This window comes from Lissotriton vulgaris, chromosome 12 (assembly GCF_964263255.1).
Source record: "Lissotriton vulgaris chromosome 12, aLisVul1.2, whole genome shotgun sequence".
In the NCBI taxonomy this organism is placed as follows: Eukaryota; Metazoa; Chordata; class Amphibia; order Caudata; family Salamandridae; genus Lissotriton; species Lissotriton vulgaris.
This window is the reverse complement of record NC_141700.1, coordinates 413124583-413138223: the sequence shown is the minus strand read 5'-3', so window position 1 is coordinate 413138223 and position 13641 is coordinate 413124583. Positions and strand designations below refer to the sequence as shown.

Below are 13641 nucleotides of genomic sequence, written 5' to 3'. Positions count from 1 at the left end.
TACATGCTACAAGAAAAGACAGTCTATGTGGCCCGGGGTTGCCCCCGGAAGTGGGTGGCAGTTTGGTCAAAATGGAATGAGTACCGTGCCAATCTGTGTGCACCTCCCCTTGTCCCTGCCCTTGACGAACCATTAACACCTTAATTGATTCCTGCATTGCTAACATCTTGTATGCTATGACACCAGCTGTGATATATTTGTATAATAATCTGTAAAGGCAAAACTGTACCAACTGCAATCCCTGTATGTACCGACCACCAAGTTTATTATTTCAAATAAAAAGATTGTAAAAAATCACGGTGTCAAATCATTAAATTGAACACACAGTAAAAACATGTCAAAGTCACATAATGCCCTCTGGCTATAAAAAACATAATCAAAAATACATAAATCCTACATAGAAAAATTCAGTTACGGCAAGAATCAAACACTACATGGAAGGATCATAGATGAGGCAAACCAACTGTGCCTTTGCAAGATTAATTTGAGAGTGTTATGAAAAAGGCACGGAATAATAAAATCTGGCCTCTGTACTTCTTGTCCCAATTCGAATTTAACAAAGCTTTGTGTGTCAACGTGTTTCGGTGGACCCAAATCAATAATGCCACCTTCTTCAGGACTTGGAAAAATAATGTTCCTTCCTTTTATTTCTTAGTCTCAGTAAGTATGTCTTAATATGGCTCCAGATGTCCCAATATATTAAGTAGATCCGATAAATCAGGACCGGAGTCCAGCTAAAAAGGCACGCGCCTTAACAAATGTGATGAGAAGGGCCTTGTTTAGATTGCCTGCGTTCTAGATAAAACGTCTGTATCTTAGATTAAAATGAGGCTTTGTGATGTTCAGAAATCCTGGTATATTGTTTTAAAATCTTATACATGTAGCGCTGTCAATAATACTCTAGTCGGTTATGTGTAAACCATTTTTTGCTCTTCCTGTTGCAAAGCTTGGGCGATAAAGCTTCAGCGTTGTGTTGCTACACTCCTCCGTGCACAGCGTCTCTTTGCCGGTGTGGGAGTTCCTTAAGTGGAGCTTTATCGCCCAAGCTTTGCAACAGGAAGCTCAAATACTGGTTTACAGATAACCGACAAGAGTCCAAAAGGAATTCTTTAATTTGTTTGTCAAATTTGGGTGCTACGTCTCTTTGGATTTTTTGAGCCCCTCTCCTTGTTTCCAAGGCCATCCACTGCAGTGACAGAGTAAAACATGGCTTGAGACCTATATTGTAGCCTGACTGTAGCAGTTTAAACACTGCAATACGACCTCTCAAAATGGACCCTTTTGACAGATATAAACCTCCCTTTTAAATATTAATAAATTATCCCAAAGTAGGCCTTGTAGCCCTCAAAGAAGGGTGCATGTTATTTAAAAGTAGGACATACAGAAGTTTAATGTTACCTTGTTTTTACAGTGACAAGCACTCAAAAACTATTATTCACTGTGGCAGGCCTAGCTTACCTATGTAGAAAACTAGAATACAGATTAAAATTCCTAACACTTTATCTCCGGAATGAACGTGCTAAATAATTAATTAAACCAGTAGTTATTAAAAGTCCATTCAATGGTGAAGTTGGATTTTAAATACATATCAAGGAAAAATACATTTGAGAAACTTACCATTTCCCTACATTTGGTTCCTGCAGTCTAAATAGCATTTGCTCTTAAACATTTCCCAGCAACTGATTATCATTTGAATAGGTGAGAAATGGCGCCCAGGAGCAAATAGGTTGATCTGAGTGGGCAGAGATGACTCGTCTGAACTTCCTAGAATATGCAGGGTGGGGTTTGTGCACATCCTTTTTGGTATTACAATGTTAAACCCTGATTGAGTGTCAAAGTCTGCTCCACAGGTCTGCTGGGTTACATATAACACTTTGGGGTACACTTGAAATGCAGAAGACAGGATGCCAAAATAACTCTTTAGTATCCGCTGTCTGGTTGCCAAAGGACCCTTCTTTGTCCCAACAGACTTCTGTCTCTGAATTTTACATGTAATATCTGGGGTGCACTTCAAAGGACAGAAATAGGATGATAATTAGGGCTCCCGGTTTTATGGTGTTTATTTTTTTAACATTTCCGTCTTTATTTATCCATATTTATTTTTGGGCCATTTTATGTGTATTTATCCATATTTATTTTGTGTTTTTGTATAAATGAAGTTGTAAAACTGTACATTTCCATATTTATTTAACCGATAGACGTGCACTCATTCTTTGATGTCTGTCGTGATTAGCTATTTTAGCTGCCAAATGTTGTGACAATTCCTCCACTAAATATTTGGTTTATACCACAATTGTATGTTGACATATGCCATTATTTAAAGTAATTTCATCTTGTTTTTTCATTTCCTATGCTGTCCATCTGCTCAGCTGTTGGGTTACAATTCATGAGAGACAGCATCGAGAGTCACTTCAAAGAAGCAAAATTTTCTGTATTTATCCACTTTTGAAAATAAATGCAGACAGAAAACACATTGTTTTCTGTCTGTGATTATCTGTAGAAATCCGTAAAAACTGATATACAGTCTGGTCTCTGATAAACCTGTTGTGTTCTACCTGACTTCTGGGTTTATTGTGGTACAGTGGCTGCCCCAAACTGGATTTTAGTGTTAGATGTATGAGGACACTAGGATTACCATAGTACACTCCACACACTGACCCACAGCCTTCACAGCCCACATTTAGTGTGCCAAAGACTTTCAATCAATCAATCAGGGTTTTGTAGAACGCACTACTCACCCGTGAGGGTCTCAAGGAGCTAAGAAGGGTGGATGTGAGCAGCCTCGTTAGGGTCATTTGAAGAGCCAGGTCTTGGGGTCCCTTCTGAATTGGTGCAGTGTTGGGCTTCGTTGGAGGTGAAGGGAGAGTTTGTTCCAGGTCCTGGTCCAGGACTTTTGCCATCTTGAAAATGCTCAAACTGGTTTGGGTTGGCTCTGGGAAATCTTACCCCATTAGTTAATATGTGCCCAGGATTAATTCCCACTCACTAGCTTGTGCCAAGCATAAATGTGGCAGCTGAGCAGAAAAGTACAGAAGCACACAGAGAAGTTCAATGGTTATGATGTGTAGCCAGCAAAAAAGTACTGCAAGGTTAAAGTTGAGTCTTTTGAGATTTATTCTTCCCAAACGTATTCACATTTCTTGCATCAGAGACTTCATATCCAATGCAAATATTCAAGCAATTCATCATAGAGACTTTTTCAAGGCTGCAAAAGGATATACATAACATCTTACACAATTTTTGGGATGGCATAGGGAAAACAACTGCAACTATTAGATTACCTACACCAGATAGATTACAAGAAACACTATTTAGTCCCGGAGGATACTGTGCATAGAGCGATGTGCATACGGTGCAAATCCTAAAAGAAAGTTGTAGATTATTGACTGTCCATGGTAAGTATATGGAAAATGCTATAGAGTGATGAGAAGTAAACATATTTGATCAATCAAGGTAAGGGGCTGGAGAACATGCCATAGACTAGAATAGTGAATATACTGAAAAGGGGCGAAGTTACGATCATAACCAAACCCCATACCATGAGAGGATATGAAAAACTTAGCCTGAGATGAGGGAATAAGGGCAAACAAACTGTACCTGAAGTACATGGAGAAATGCCAGTGTTCTGTATATAAACTGGGGTGGCATGGTGAGCAAAAGAATGATATATTGAACCCAGATCTCTTGACTGGGGGCGAATGTTTTGATTTGTTCTACATTGTGTCCATCAATTCTGTGTCTTTTACTGTATATAATCGCGGCATAGTACTCCCATGCTGGAATGTAAAAATATGTTCGAGGCATGTGGGCCGCTAAATTCACATCTTGTGCATAGATCGCCGCCTAGTGTTCGGTCCGAATGATTGCACCTTGTTGTCCTGGAAGAGTCTTTTGAAGTATCACGAGATAGGTGGCTCCTTCCCTGGACTACAGTGTGCATGGGCATCCTCTCCATCCTCAGATTGTTTTTTTCCGCCATTGGGTTCGGATGTGTTCCGTGACTCTCGTTCGGAACCTATAGGAAAAACTTGTTTTCTTCAAGCCAAAAGGCCTCTTTAAGCGTCGGTATTGTACTTCGTTCGGTTCCTGGATACTTGAGCACGTGTGCTCCCAGTTTTTTAGGCCCGATCGAAGATTGACATCGGCGATGGAATTCCAGGCCCCGTTTAAGCGTTGCCCGGTCTGTAACGCAAAGTTTCCTCTCTCAGACGTGCACCCTGTGTACAACAGATGTCTGTCTCCAGACCACGACGAGGAGAGTTGCTTGGCCTGTTCGAAATTCAGGTCGGAAGAGGCGATCGCTCTTCGACGTGAGGCGAGACTACCGGCGCGGAGAGCGTCGGATGTGGAGGATATCTTCCAGGCTGGGGACGACGAGGGCGTCCAAGAGGAGGAACCGGAGCACTTCTCCGACCCGGCCTCCTGTCCTGAATATTACTACGGAGAAGAGGTAGATGATGAGAACATCGAAGACGATGAAGCCGTCGAGGTAAGAGACGACGGTATGGCCATTGGAGCCGCAGAGGGCGGTTCCAGCGATGAGCAAGACCCAACCGAACCTTCGGGGGTCAAAAGTGACACTGTCTTGTCAAAGGCTCAGGTCGAAGCATCGCCGGAAGGCCTTAGCCAAGATCTTTATGCTCATTCTACAGCCCCGCAATTTGGCCCGGCTAAGAATATTTCAGAGCCTTCGAAAACGAAACCGAAACTACCGATCTTCGGGGTCACAGAAGGGTGCCAACCCGAAGATCGGTACATCCAAGAAGGTGCCAAAGGCCCAAAGAGACGGAGCGACGTCATCTGAGGCTGCCCTCGGGGGCGTGGACACTGAAGACGGACTTGAGTCGCAGCCGCCCCTCAGTCCGAATGCATACAAGTTGATGCTGGTGAAGGTTCTCGAAGATAAGCACAAAATGGCCGCGTTGGAACGTGACGCATCAAGCCTCAGCCATTTTGGGAATCCCAGCGCAACACCTGGCTCGAAGTTGGCGATGGCTGTGAAAAAAGCCAAACAGCCATCTGGGCCTCCACCTATAGTTTTTGGACTGCCTCCGACTGCAAGACCTAAAGCGTCTAAGCCGGCACAGGGCACCGACCCTGGTAAAAAGATGTCAAAACTTAAGGGAATGACGCCACTCCTGAGGGCGTCGGTTCCACTCCACCTTCTTCTGAAAGCTCAAAGAAGTTGTACATTGACTCTGCAACCGGAAGACTCACCCTTTTCAAACGGATGATCTTGCCGGAGAAGCCGATGGAATCCTATCAAATTCCACTCAAAAGGAAAAGAGACTCTGCTTCCTCGCCAGTCCTTTTCGAGTCCGTGAGGCCTTATGGACAAGCCTTTACTCATTCCCCCACACGCACTGAGGATGGTGGGGGGGGATGACCAGAATGACGAGCAATTCAACTATCCTGATGAATATAATCAGGATGACTCGCAGGATGTGCTCGAAGATCAAGGCACGGCGGACGCCCAGTCTTACCAAGTGAAGACGGCCCCCGCAGAGGATACTGAGGCGTTCAACGCTCTAATTGAAAGGGCAGCTTTGAACCATGATGTGGTCATGCATGCGGACCCGGTTGAGGAGGACTTCCTGTTTGATACCTTCTCTACATCGGACAGATCAGTAAAGACGCTGCCAATGCTGAAGGGTGTCCTTAAGCACGCTAATGACATTTTCAAGGACACAACAAGAGGCAAGGGTGGTGAACCCACGTATTGAAAAGAAATACAGGCCTGCTCCTGTGGACCCTACGTATATAAGGGGTCAATTGCCATTGGATTCTTTGGTGGTCTCCAATGCCCGGAAGAGGGCGAACTCACAAGCGAGTGGTGATGCTCCTCCCCCAGACAAAGAATCTAAAGTGTTAGAAGCCTCTGGGAAGCGGGTTGCTGCGCAGGCAGCGAATATTTGGAGGATAGCCAATACACAAGCTCTACTGGCTAGATACGATAGGGCTCACTATGCACCCTAGAGCAATTGTTGCAACACTTGCCTGACGAATATAGAGAGGGGGAGGAAATGTTGATTCAGGAAGGGAAACTGATATCAAACGCTTCTATCAAGTGTGCCCTAGATTCAGCAGACACTGCGGCCAGGGCCATTAACACTAGTGTAATGCTAAGGAGGCAGGCATGGTTGCGAATTTCAGGGTTTAAGCCAGAAATACAGACAAGTTTACTCAATCACCCCGTTAACCCAGATTTTTTGTTTGGGCCTGACGTTGACACGATTCTTGAGAAGATCAAGAAGGACACCGAGACGGCTAAGTTTATGCGGGCCTTGCAGTCTCAACAGTTCAGAGGGGGTTCTTTCGTCGCTCAGGTAGTAGAGGGCCGTCAAGGAGGCAAACATCTCAGCAAACACAATACAATAAAGGTGGTGCACAGACCACCTTTAACAAGAACAATAGAGGTGGATACCGTGGTAACAGCGCCAAAGGCAGAGGACGTGGAAATAATAACACCAGGTCCTCAGCGAATACCAAACAGTGACGTCTTGTCACTGCCCCCGGACCATATAACACCGGTCGGGGGCCGACTCCAGCAGTTCCTGCCAGTCTGGGAAGGCATTACCACAGACAGGTGGGTGAGGCAACTTATCCGGTACGGGTATTGTTTAGAACTGACATCCACTCCACCCGACATACCACCAAGACACCATCCTATGTCCGCAGAGCACTTAACCTTATTACAGCAAGAAGTGGCCAGCATGCTGCAAAAAGGGGCCATAGAACTGGTGCCTCTAGAGGAGCACGGAACAGGGGTGTACTCTCTCTATTTCTTGGTCCCAAAAAAGGACTGGTCCCTCAGGCCCATTCTGGATCTGAGACCCTTGAACCTATACATCCTTTCAGAACATTTCCACATGCTGACTCTGCAGCAGGTCCTGCCACTGCTCAGTCAGGGGGATTTCCTGGCAACTCTGGATCTGAAGGATGCATATTTCCATATACCCATACATCAGGCACACAGGAAATACCTCAGGTTCACTATACAGAACAAGCATTATCAGTTCAAGGTGCTACCCTTTGGAGTGACCACTGCTCCCAGAGTGTTCACCAAGTGCTTGGCAACAGTGGCGGCACACCTTCGGAGACAACACATTCATGTCTACCCTTACCTGGACGACTGGCTTGTGCAAGCGAAGTCGGCCCAGCAGTGCGCCAGCCACATGTCCCGCACAATTCATCTCCTGCACAGTTTGGGATTTTCTCTGAACTATCCCAAGTCGCATCTTCAACCTGCTCAAGTACAGCAATACTTGGGAGCGACGTTGGACACTGTGACAGCTACAGCCCAGCCAAACTCAGTGCGAATCGACTCTTCCAGGACAACAAGGTGCAATCATCCGGACCCAACACTAGGCGGCGATCTATGGACAAGATATGAATGTTAGCGGCCCTACATGCCAAGAACAGATGCATACTGGTAAGTAGCATATTCCATATAATATGTCAAAAACGTCCAGGCTGTGGGTGTCATAAGACGTAACAAAAAGCTACATAAAGCAGTGTTGAAAGGTACGGGCAAGGAAGTAAGAAGTCACCTCACAGCCGCACATGGAGTATGGTGTGGTTGAGGAAGACAGGTAAAATGTGGCACAAAGTGTAGAAGATGCATGCCAGATGTAATAATATGCTACATAAGGTAGCACTGTAAGGTAAGGGACAAGGAAGAAAGAAGCGCCCTCTCAGATGTACATGGAGTATGGTGATGTTGAGGAGAAAAGGAAAATGCAGCAAAGCATTTAGAAAATGAACCTCATTTCTTCTCAGCCACATAACGTCCTTTGTTGCAAAGAAAGAGTTCCTTAAGTGGTGCTGATAATTAATGTAACCATCTGGTACCAGAGGACAGCTTGAACCAGCCCCTAAGGTTCGGGGATCCCCTTGAGTTAAAGATTTTAAAGGCAAAAGTGAGGGCCTTAAACTGGATCCTTCTGTTGATCGGTAGACAATGAAGCTTACGCATGTGACTTGATATTGAACCCCAGTCAGGAATTTTAAGGCTCCATCGGGCAGAAGTGTTTTGAATAATCTGAAGACTTTGAATAAGAAGAGTATGAAGCCCGAGATCCAGACTGTTAGAGTTGTTCAGTTTGGAAGTGATCAAGGCATCGTTTTTTGCTGTTCCAAGGGAATAAAATGCAGCATACGTCTCAAGGATCTCAAGCTCAGAAAACAAGAACTGGACAATGTTTTATCTGAGGTTCAAAAGTGAGCTCAGCATCAAATTTGACCCCCAAGTTCCTTAACACAAGGGAAGAACAGGGGGGGATTCCCATCTCTGAACGCCACCAAAAGTTAGAGTCATGGATAGATTTGGTACTAAAAAAATAATCTCGGTTTTGTCTGGGTTCAATTTTGAGAAACTGGTATTCATCCAGTCTTAAGACTGATCTAAGACTAGATTTAAAAGAACTCCATGATGAAGGAGCATTTTCATGAAAGGCCAAAAGCGGCTGTGTGTCATTTGAATAGGAAACTACTCTAACTCCAAAAGACTCCACAATATTGGCCAAAGGTGACATGTATACATTGAAAAGTGTAGGGCTAAGAGCCGAACCCTGCGGGATGCTGCAGTCCAAAGACTTTTTTGCAGACGTAAAGGAAGAGAGAAAACCTATTTGTGTGCGGTTGCTGATAAAAGATTTAAACCATGACAGGGCGAGATCAGTAATGCCCATGCCTTCAAGTCTCTAAAGCAGAATACAAAGAAAGACCATATTAACTTCCACAGAAAGATCTGAAAGCATTATAATAACCAAAGAATTTCGGTCAAGATTAATTTTGATATGCTCGGAGACATCAAGAAGAATGGTCTCGGTGCTATAAATATGATGAAATCCTGATTGTGAGTCATGTAACAGATGGTTTTTCTCCCCAAAAAGTGTAAGCTGTCTATTGTTTTTTTTCCACCAGCTTAGCCATAGTGGGAAGAAGAAAGATGGGCCTAAAGTTGCTTAAAATCTTAGGATCAGCAGGAGGTTTCGTGAGTGGGGGGAGTAAAAGGGTCTGCTTCCAACCAGATGCAGATGACACCCAAATCATCTTTTCACTGTCATCTGCACACCGACTCAACTCTGAGACCTTGAACTTCGGACTAAGGTTGGCCACGGAGTTGATGGACATGCACTCACTTAAGTTTAATAGAGGGAAGACAGAGGTTCTTGTATTAGGCAAGAACTCCTCCCTGTGGGGTCCCCAACACTGGCTGGAAAGTTTGCGTCCTCTCCCCATGCGGGTATATAAGGCTAAGCGTCTGGGGATCATGGTGGACGATGTGCTTTGCCACTTTAAAATAGTTTTGAAAAATGATTTGACTGTTACCATTCCATTAAAAAATATATATGATTTGAGCTGTTTCATATAGCATGCGAATCGACCCTTAGGAGCACAGTTGCATTACAGACGGACACCATCATTACATTTTTGTTCCGCACGGGGAGATTGTGATTTGCTCAGAATCACAGGATGTTGACCGTTGTTTCCGAGACTCAAACCCAGTTCCCCAGCATTGAGGTCGACCGCTCTAGTTGTTAGGACACATCCATGCCCAGAGAACAGTGATTAAGGCACTAGTAATATCTAGGTTGAATTACGGGAATGTTCTATATCTCGGAGCAGATAAAGCTGCTACTAAATCACTGCAAGTTGTCCGGAACTCAGCAGCAAGATTGCTATTCAAGCTGCCAAAAAATACCTCAGCATCAAGTCTTTTACTGGAGCTACATTGGTACCGATAGGGAAAAGAATTACATTCGAGACCCCATGCTGTGTGCATAAGGCTGTAGTAGGGAAGGGCCCAAAATACATACAAGAATTGACAAAAGCGTATCGACCTTCCCGGGTGCTACAGTCCAGTGAGCAATCCTCGTGTGGTCCCTTCAGTGGAAAGTATACACATGGTAGGCCGGTCCTTCGCGTTCCAAGCGCCAAAACTATGGAACAAGCTCCCAGATTCCCAGAGAAACTGTTATCACTAACAATATTTCGTGCTCAAGACACGGCTGTTTTAATGCAGCTGCAAGAGAAGATACCTATTTTGTTGCAGTGCCGGTAAACCCCTATGGGGTATCCAAGCGCTTTATAAATTGCTGTAATAATAATTCCACCCCTAACCTTCTGTTGATGCTGACTCACGCCACAGAGATACTACACCAGATGTTGAGCTTTCTTCACAATGTAGTACGAGGTGGAAAAACACAAAAGAGGAAAGTGTCATGCATGCAAAAATATAAAATAATCTCAAGTTCTGCATCACTAAATTAGTAAAAACTGAACATGTGATCAATGACGTTCTTTATATGGAGCATGATGTTTAGCATTCCAGAAAGTCCGCTTCATTCCAAGATGGTCACCGGTTTACTTAAATGCCTTTCCAACATAAAGCTTTTTTTTAACAGTTTTATAGTCTTTTGCCCTACTATATCTTCTGCTTCGGTCATTTAGAGTACTATGGGATCTAGATTAAATATGTTACAGTGTTTTGTCAGAGAGTAAAATGATGTTATAGCATGGTATTGTTCTTTTGTGACACTTCCAAGTAAAAAGCAAAGTAACTTGTAATGTCAATAGTGCCATCAGTCTTTTGATTAACATGGAAGATTCAACCAGAAGGCCACTTTTATACAGATCTAGGCTCATAGCCTGTCAAATATACGTTTCTGGCTAGCTAATATCTTCGTGGAATAATATTCAGTTTCACTTTGCGCAGCTTTAGCACCCATCATCTTTTACCAATGTCTTTAAGCTCATTTCACTGTAAACAAAGTTCATGTGTCCGAGCTAATGCTTTTCTTCTGAAAGCGAAGAGTGACTCCCTTCGCTAAATGCTCCTACTGATCTTGATGTGCAAGCAGTCCTTGACATCAGGATCTGCCAGAGAGCTTGTACAAGCTGAGTCCGGATGATGCCACAGCACCATTTGCTCTGTGTGCAACCATCACCTACTGTGCTTTAGACAGTTTCAGACCTATGCCTATTTTTAGCCTAGATAGAGTGATTGAGTAATATATTTCAGATACATGTGCAACATGTCATCCAGTGCTTGTGGAAATGCTAACCTTTTGCCAAAAAGCTATTCAAGTCTTTGAAAGGATTTTGAGACTCGTGCATGGCATTGATAAAGTTTCTGAATGAGAGCCTCCTTTCGTAATTAAGCACAAACTAGGGGCTTGACCTAGTTTCACCTAAACTATGAGCGGGCAGAAATATAGTTACTGCCCAATACAGTATTACAGGTCCTGCGGTATTGGATTCTGGGGAACATTGTCTCGGTCAAACCTGTAAGACTCTCCCTGGAAAAATGCCCAGAATTATGGGTTCTCATGCAGAAAGTGGTGCAGTGACAACAAATGCTACATATTATGCCCCAATGTATATGTCCCTGTAGTGGAATCATTTTGAATCCCCCGGTACTACGCAGTATTGCTGATATCTGTGGTATTGATATTCATGGTTGCAATAATACTTCATGTGGTAATACCGTGGGACTTTGGCCCTTGTTAAGAGGGCCTTAGTGTTATTCTTTAGTAACTTTTAGTCTTAAATAGTTGTTTTGCCTGGCTGTCCAATTGTTCAGGTACCATTACATCGAATTACAATATTGTAAATTGAACATTTGAAAAATCCAATTAACCTTCTGAAAATAATGTCTTACTTCTAATGTTCTCCTGTTTGTTTATTCTAGCTTTATGAAAGAGTCAGTGACCTTGAAAGAGAACGGGATCTATTGAAGGAGAACTATGATAAGCTCTATAACAGGTAATGTTATGGGTATTTTCACTAGCACTTGCCACCCTCTACAGAATATGGACTATCATCCACCAATAAAAGAGGTCAGACTTAAGACGGTACCCACCTGAGAATCTGTACTCACTTTTAGTAGGGTTCAGGAAGTTTTTGAGTATTTTCAGTGACCATAACCTCCTTTTGGCGGAATTTGGCTGTAGTGGTTTTGGGGACAAGCCATTGAACATTCATAGCAATTCCCTTATATTAAAGGAACAGGGCTGGCGCAGGATAGGCCCTGAGGATTTTTTTAAGGAAATTGGTTAAGGTTTTCCTCCATGATTTTGAGGCATATCTAAACCCCAACTCTCCCGACCAGGGTATTTTGAACGCGTACTCCAATATTTACAGAGAGGTACAGAAAGAAAGCTATTCTTAGCCCTAGATTGAAATCTAATGAGGTATGCTCCAAATGGGTTGACAAGTTTTGCCCGAAGGCTTATAAGGACTTAAAGCATCCCTCAAACAAAGGCCAAGGACTATACTGGCCATTAAAGTGGCCAGAAGGAATTATGTGCAAGCAAGAAAGGATAGGAAGAGCCAGGTTAAAAAAAATGTCATGGGAAGACTTAAATGAATCTTGTGAAGAGAGAAATAGTCTAGCCCTTTGGAGATTTGTGAACTGCCCTCTTTTCAATGAAATGACCCCACCAGAATTGAATTAAACAATCCCAGCCAAAAATTGGGTTGCGCACTTTGAAAATATTTACTTCAGTGATTGCGTCCCTAGCTTTACCTAGTGCCAGAGAGAAGGCCGCTTTTGAAATTTGAATTAGAGGAGGGAAGAGACGGCATGGAGGAAATTATACTAGTGAAAGTGCCTGGACCTAATGGGTTGCCTGGAGATCTTTTTAAATCATGTAAGGACATCTGAGCCCCATTAATCTCTCAACACCTGAATTCTGTAGCCCGTGGCCATATTGCTACTTCCTGGAAACAATCAATTATTGTACCTGTTTTTCAAAAGGGTAACTGACTGGCCTATATCTTTAATAGATGCTGAAGTAAAGGTTCTGGGCAGGATTCTCTTAAAACGATTGGTGGATTGGTCTGACTGCAAAGAAATTTTGTCCGATATCCAAAATGACTTTAGGCCACACCGGGGGAATATTGAACAGAATCTTAATTTCTATCTGGTGATTAATACATATACAACTGTTCAAACTGGCAGCATACACCTGGCCTACATGGACCTCAGCACAGCATTTGACACAGTAGATCGATCTAAACTGTGGACTGGGCTGTGGGACATGGGGGGGGGGGTCGATGAGGCCTTTCTGCTCATCAGCACACAGTTCTAGAGGTGTATAGGCTTCAGTGAGGTTTGCCCCACGGGTGAATGCACTGTGCACTTTCAGTTAGGGCGGGAGGTACGTCAGGGTTGTATTTTGGCCCCCATGCTCTTATTCTGTATATTAATAGGGTAGACCAGTTTTTAAGAGAACGCTGCCAGGATGTGCCAAAGGTGGTAGTTAGAAGGGTCCAGCCAATATTGTATGTGGACAACTCTGTTCTTATTGGCAGGCATCTAATGGCTAACAGTTATTATTAAATCTCTTGTACATATTTATGGAGGATTTAGGATTGAAAATTAATTATCTTAAGTCTTACAGTATGATAGTAGGCCAAAGAAATGTGAAATCGAAAACGCACTACATTAAGGACCATTGTTTAGGGAAAGCGGATGGGTTTTCTTATCTAGTTATCCTGCTGGATGATCAGTTACATTGGGGGCCCCAGGTAGGAGCGCATATACAATCTTTTAACTGAGTAGCTTATGGCTCTCAGAAAGTTGTGAATAGGGAGCTACCCTTTCTAACAGGAAAAGGATTGGGTCAACAATCA

The 13641-nt window shown here is 43.4% G+C and overlaps 1 protein-coding gene across 4 annotated transcripts in view; it reads left to right on the top strand.

Moving 5' to 3' along the window:
* The window catches only part of RPGRIP1L (RPGRIP1 like), a 1159147-nt gene that overhangs the window by 426952 nt on the left and 718554 nt on the right, over positions 1-13641 (top strand). For all 4 annotated transcript variants that reach the window (XM_086945185.1, XM_086945184.1, XM_086945187.1 and 1 more), the window contains exon 9: positions 11696-11769. In XM_086945185.1, the coding sequence (XP_086801311.1) occupies positions 11696-11769 (74 nt within the window). The remainder of the gene's footprint in view (positions 1-11695; positions 11770-13641) is intronic.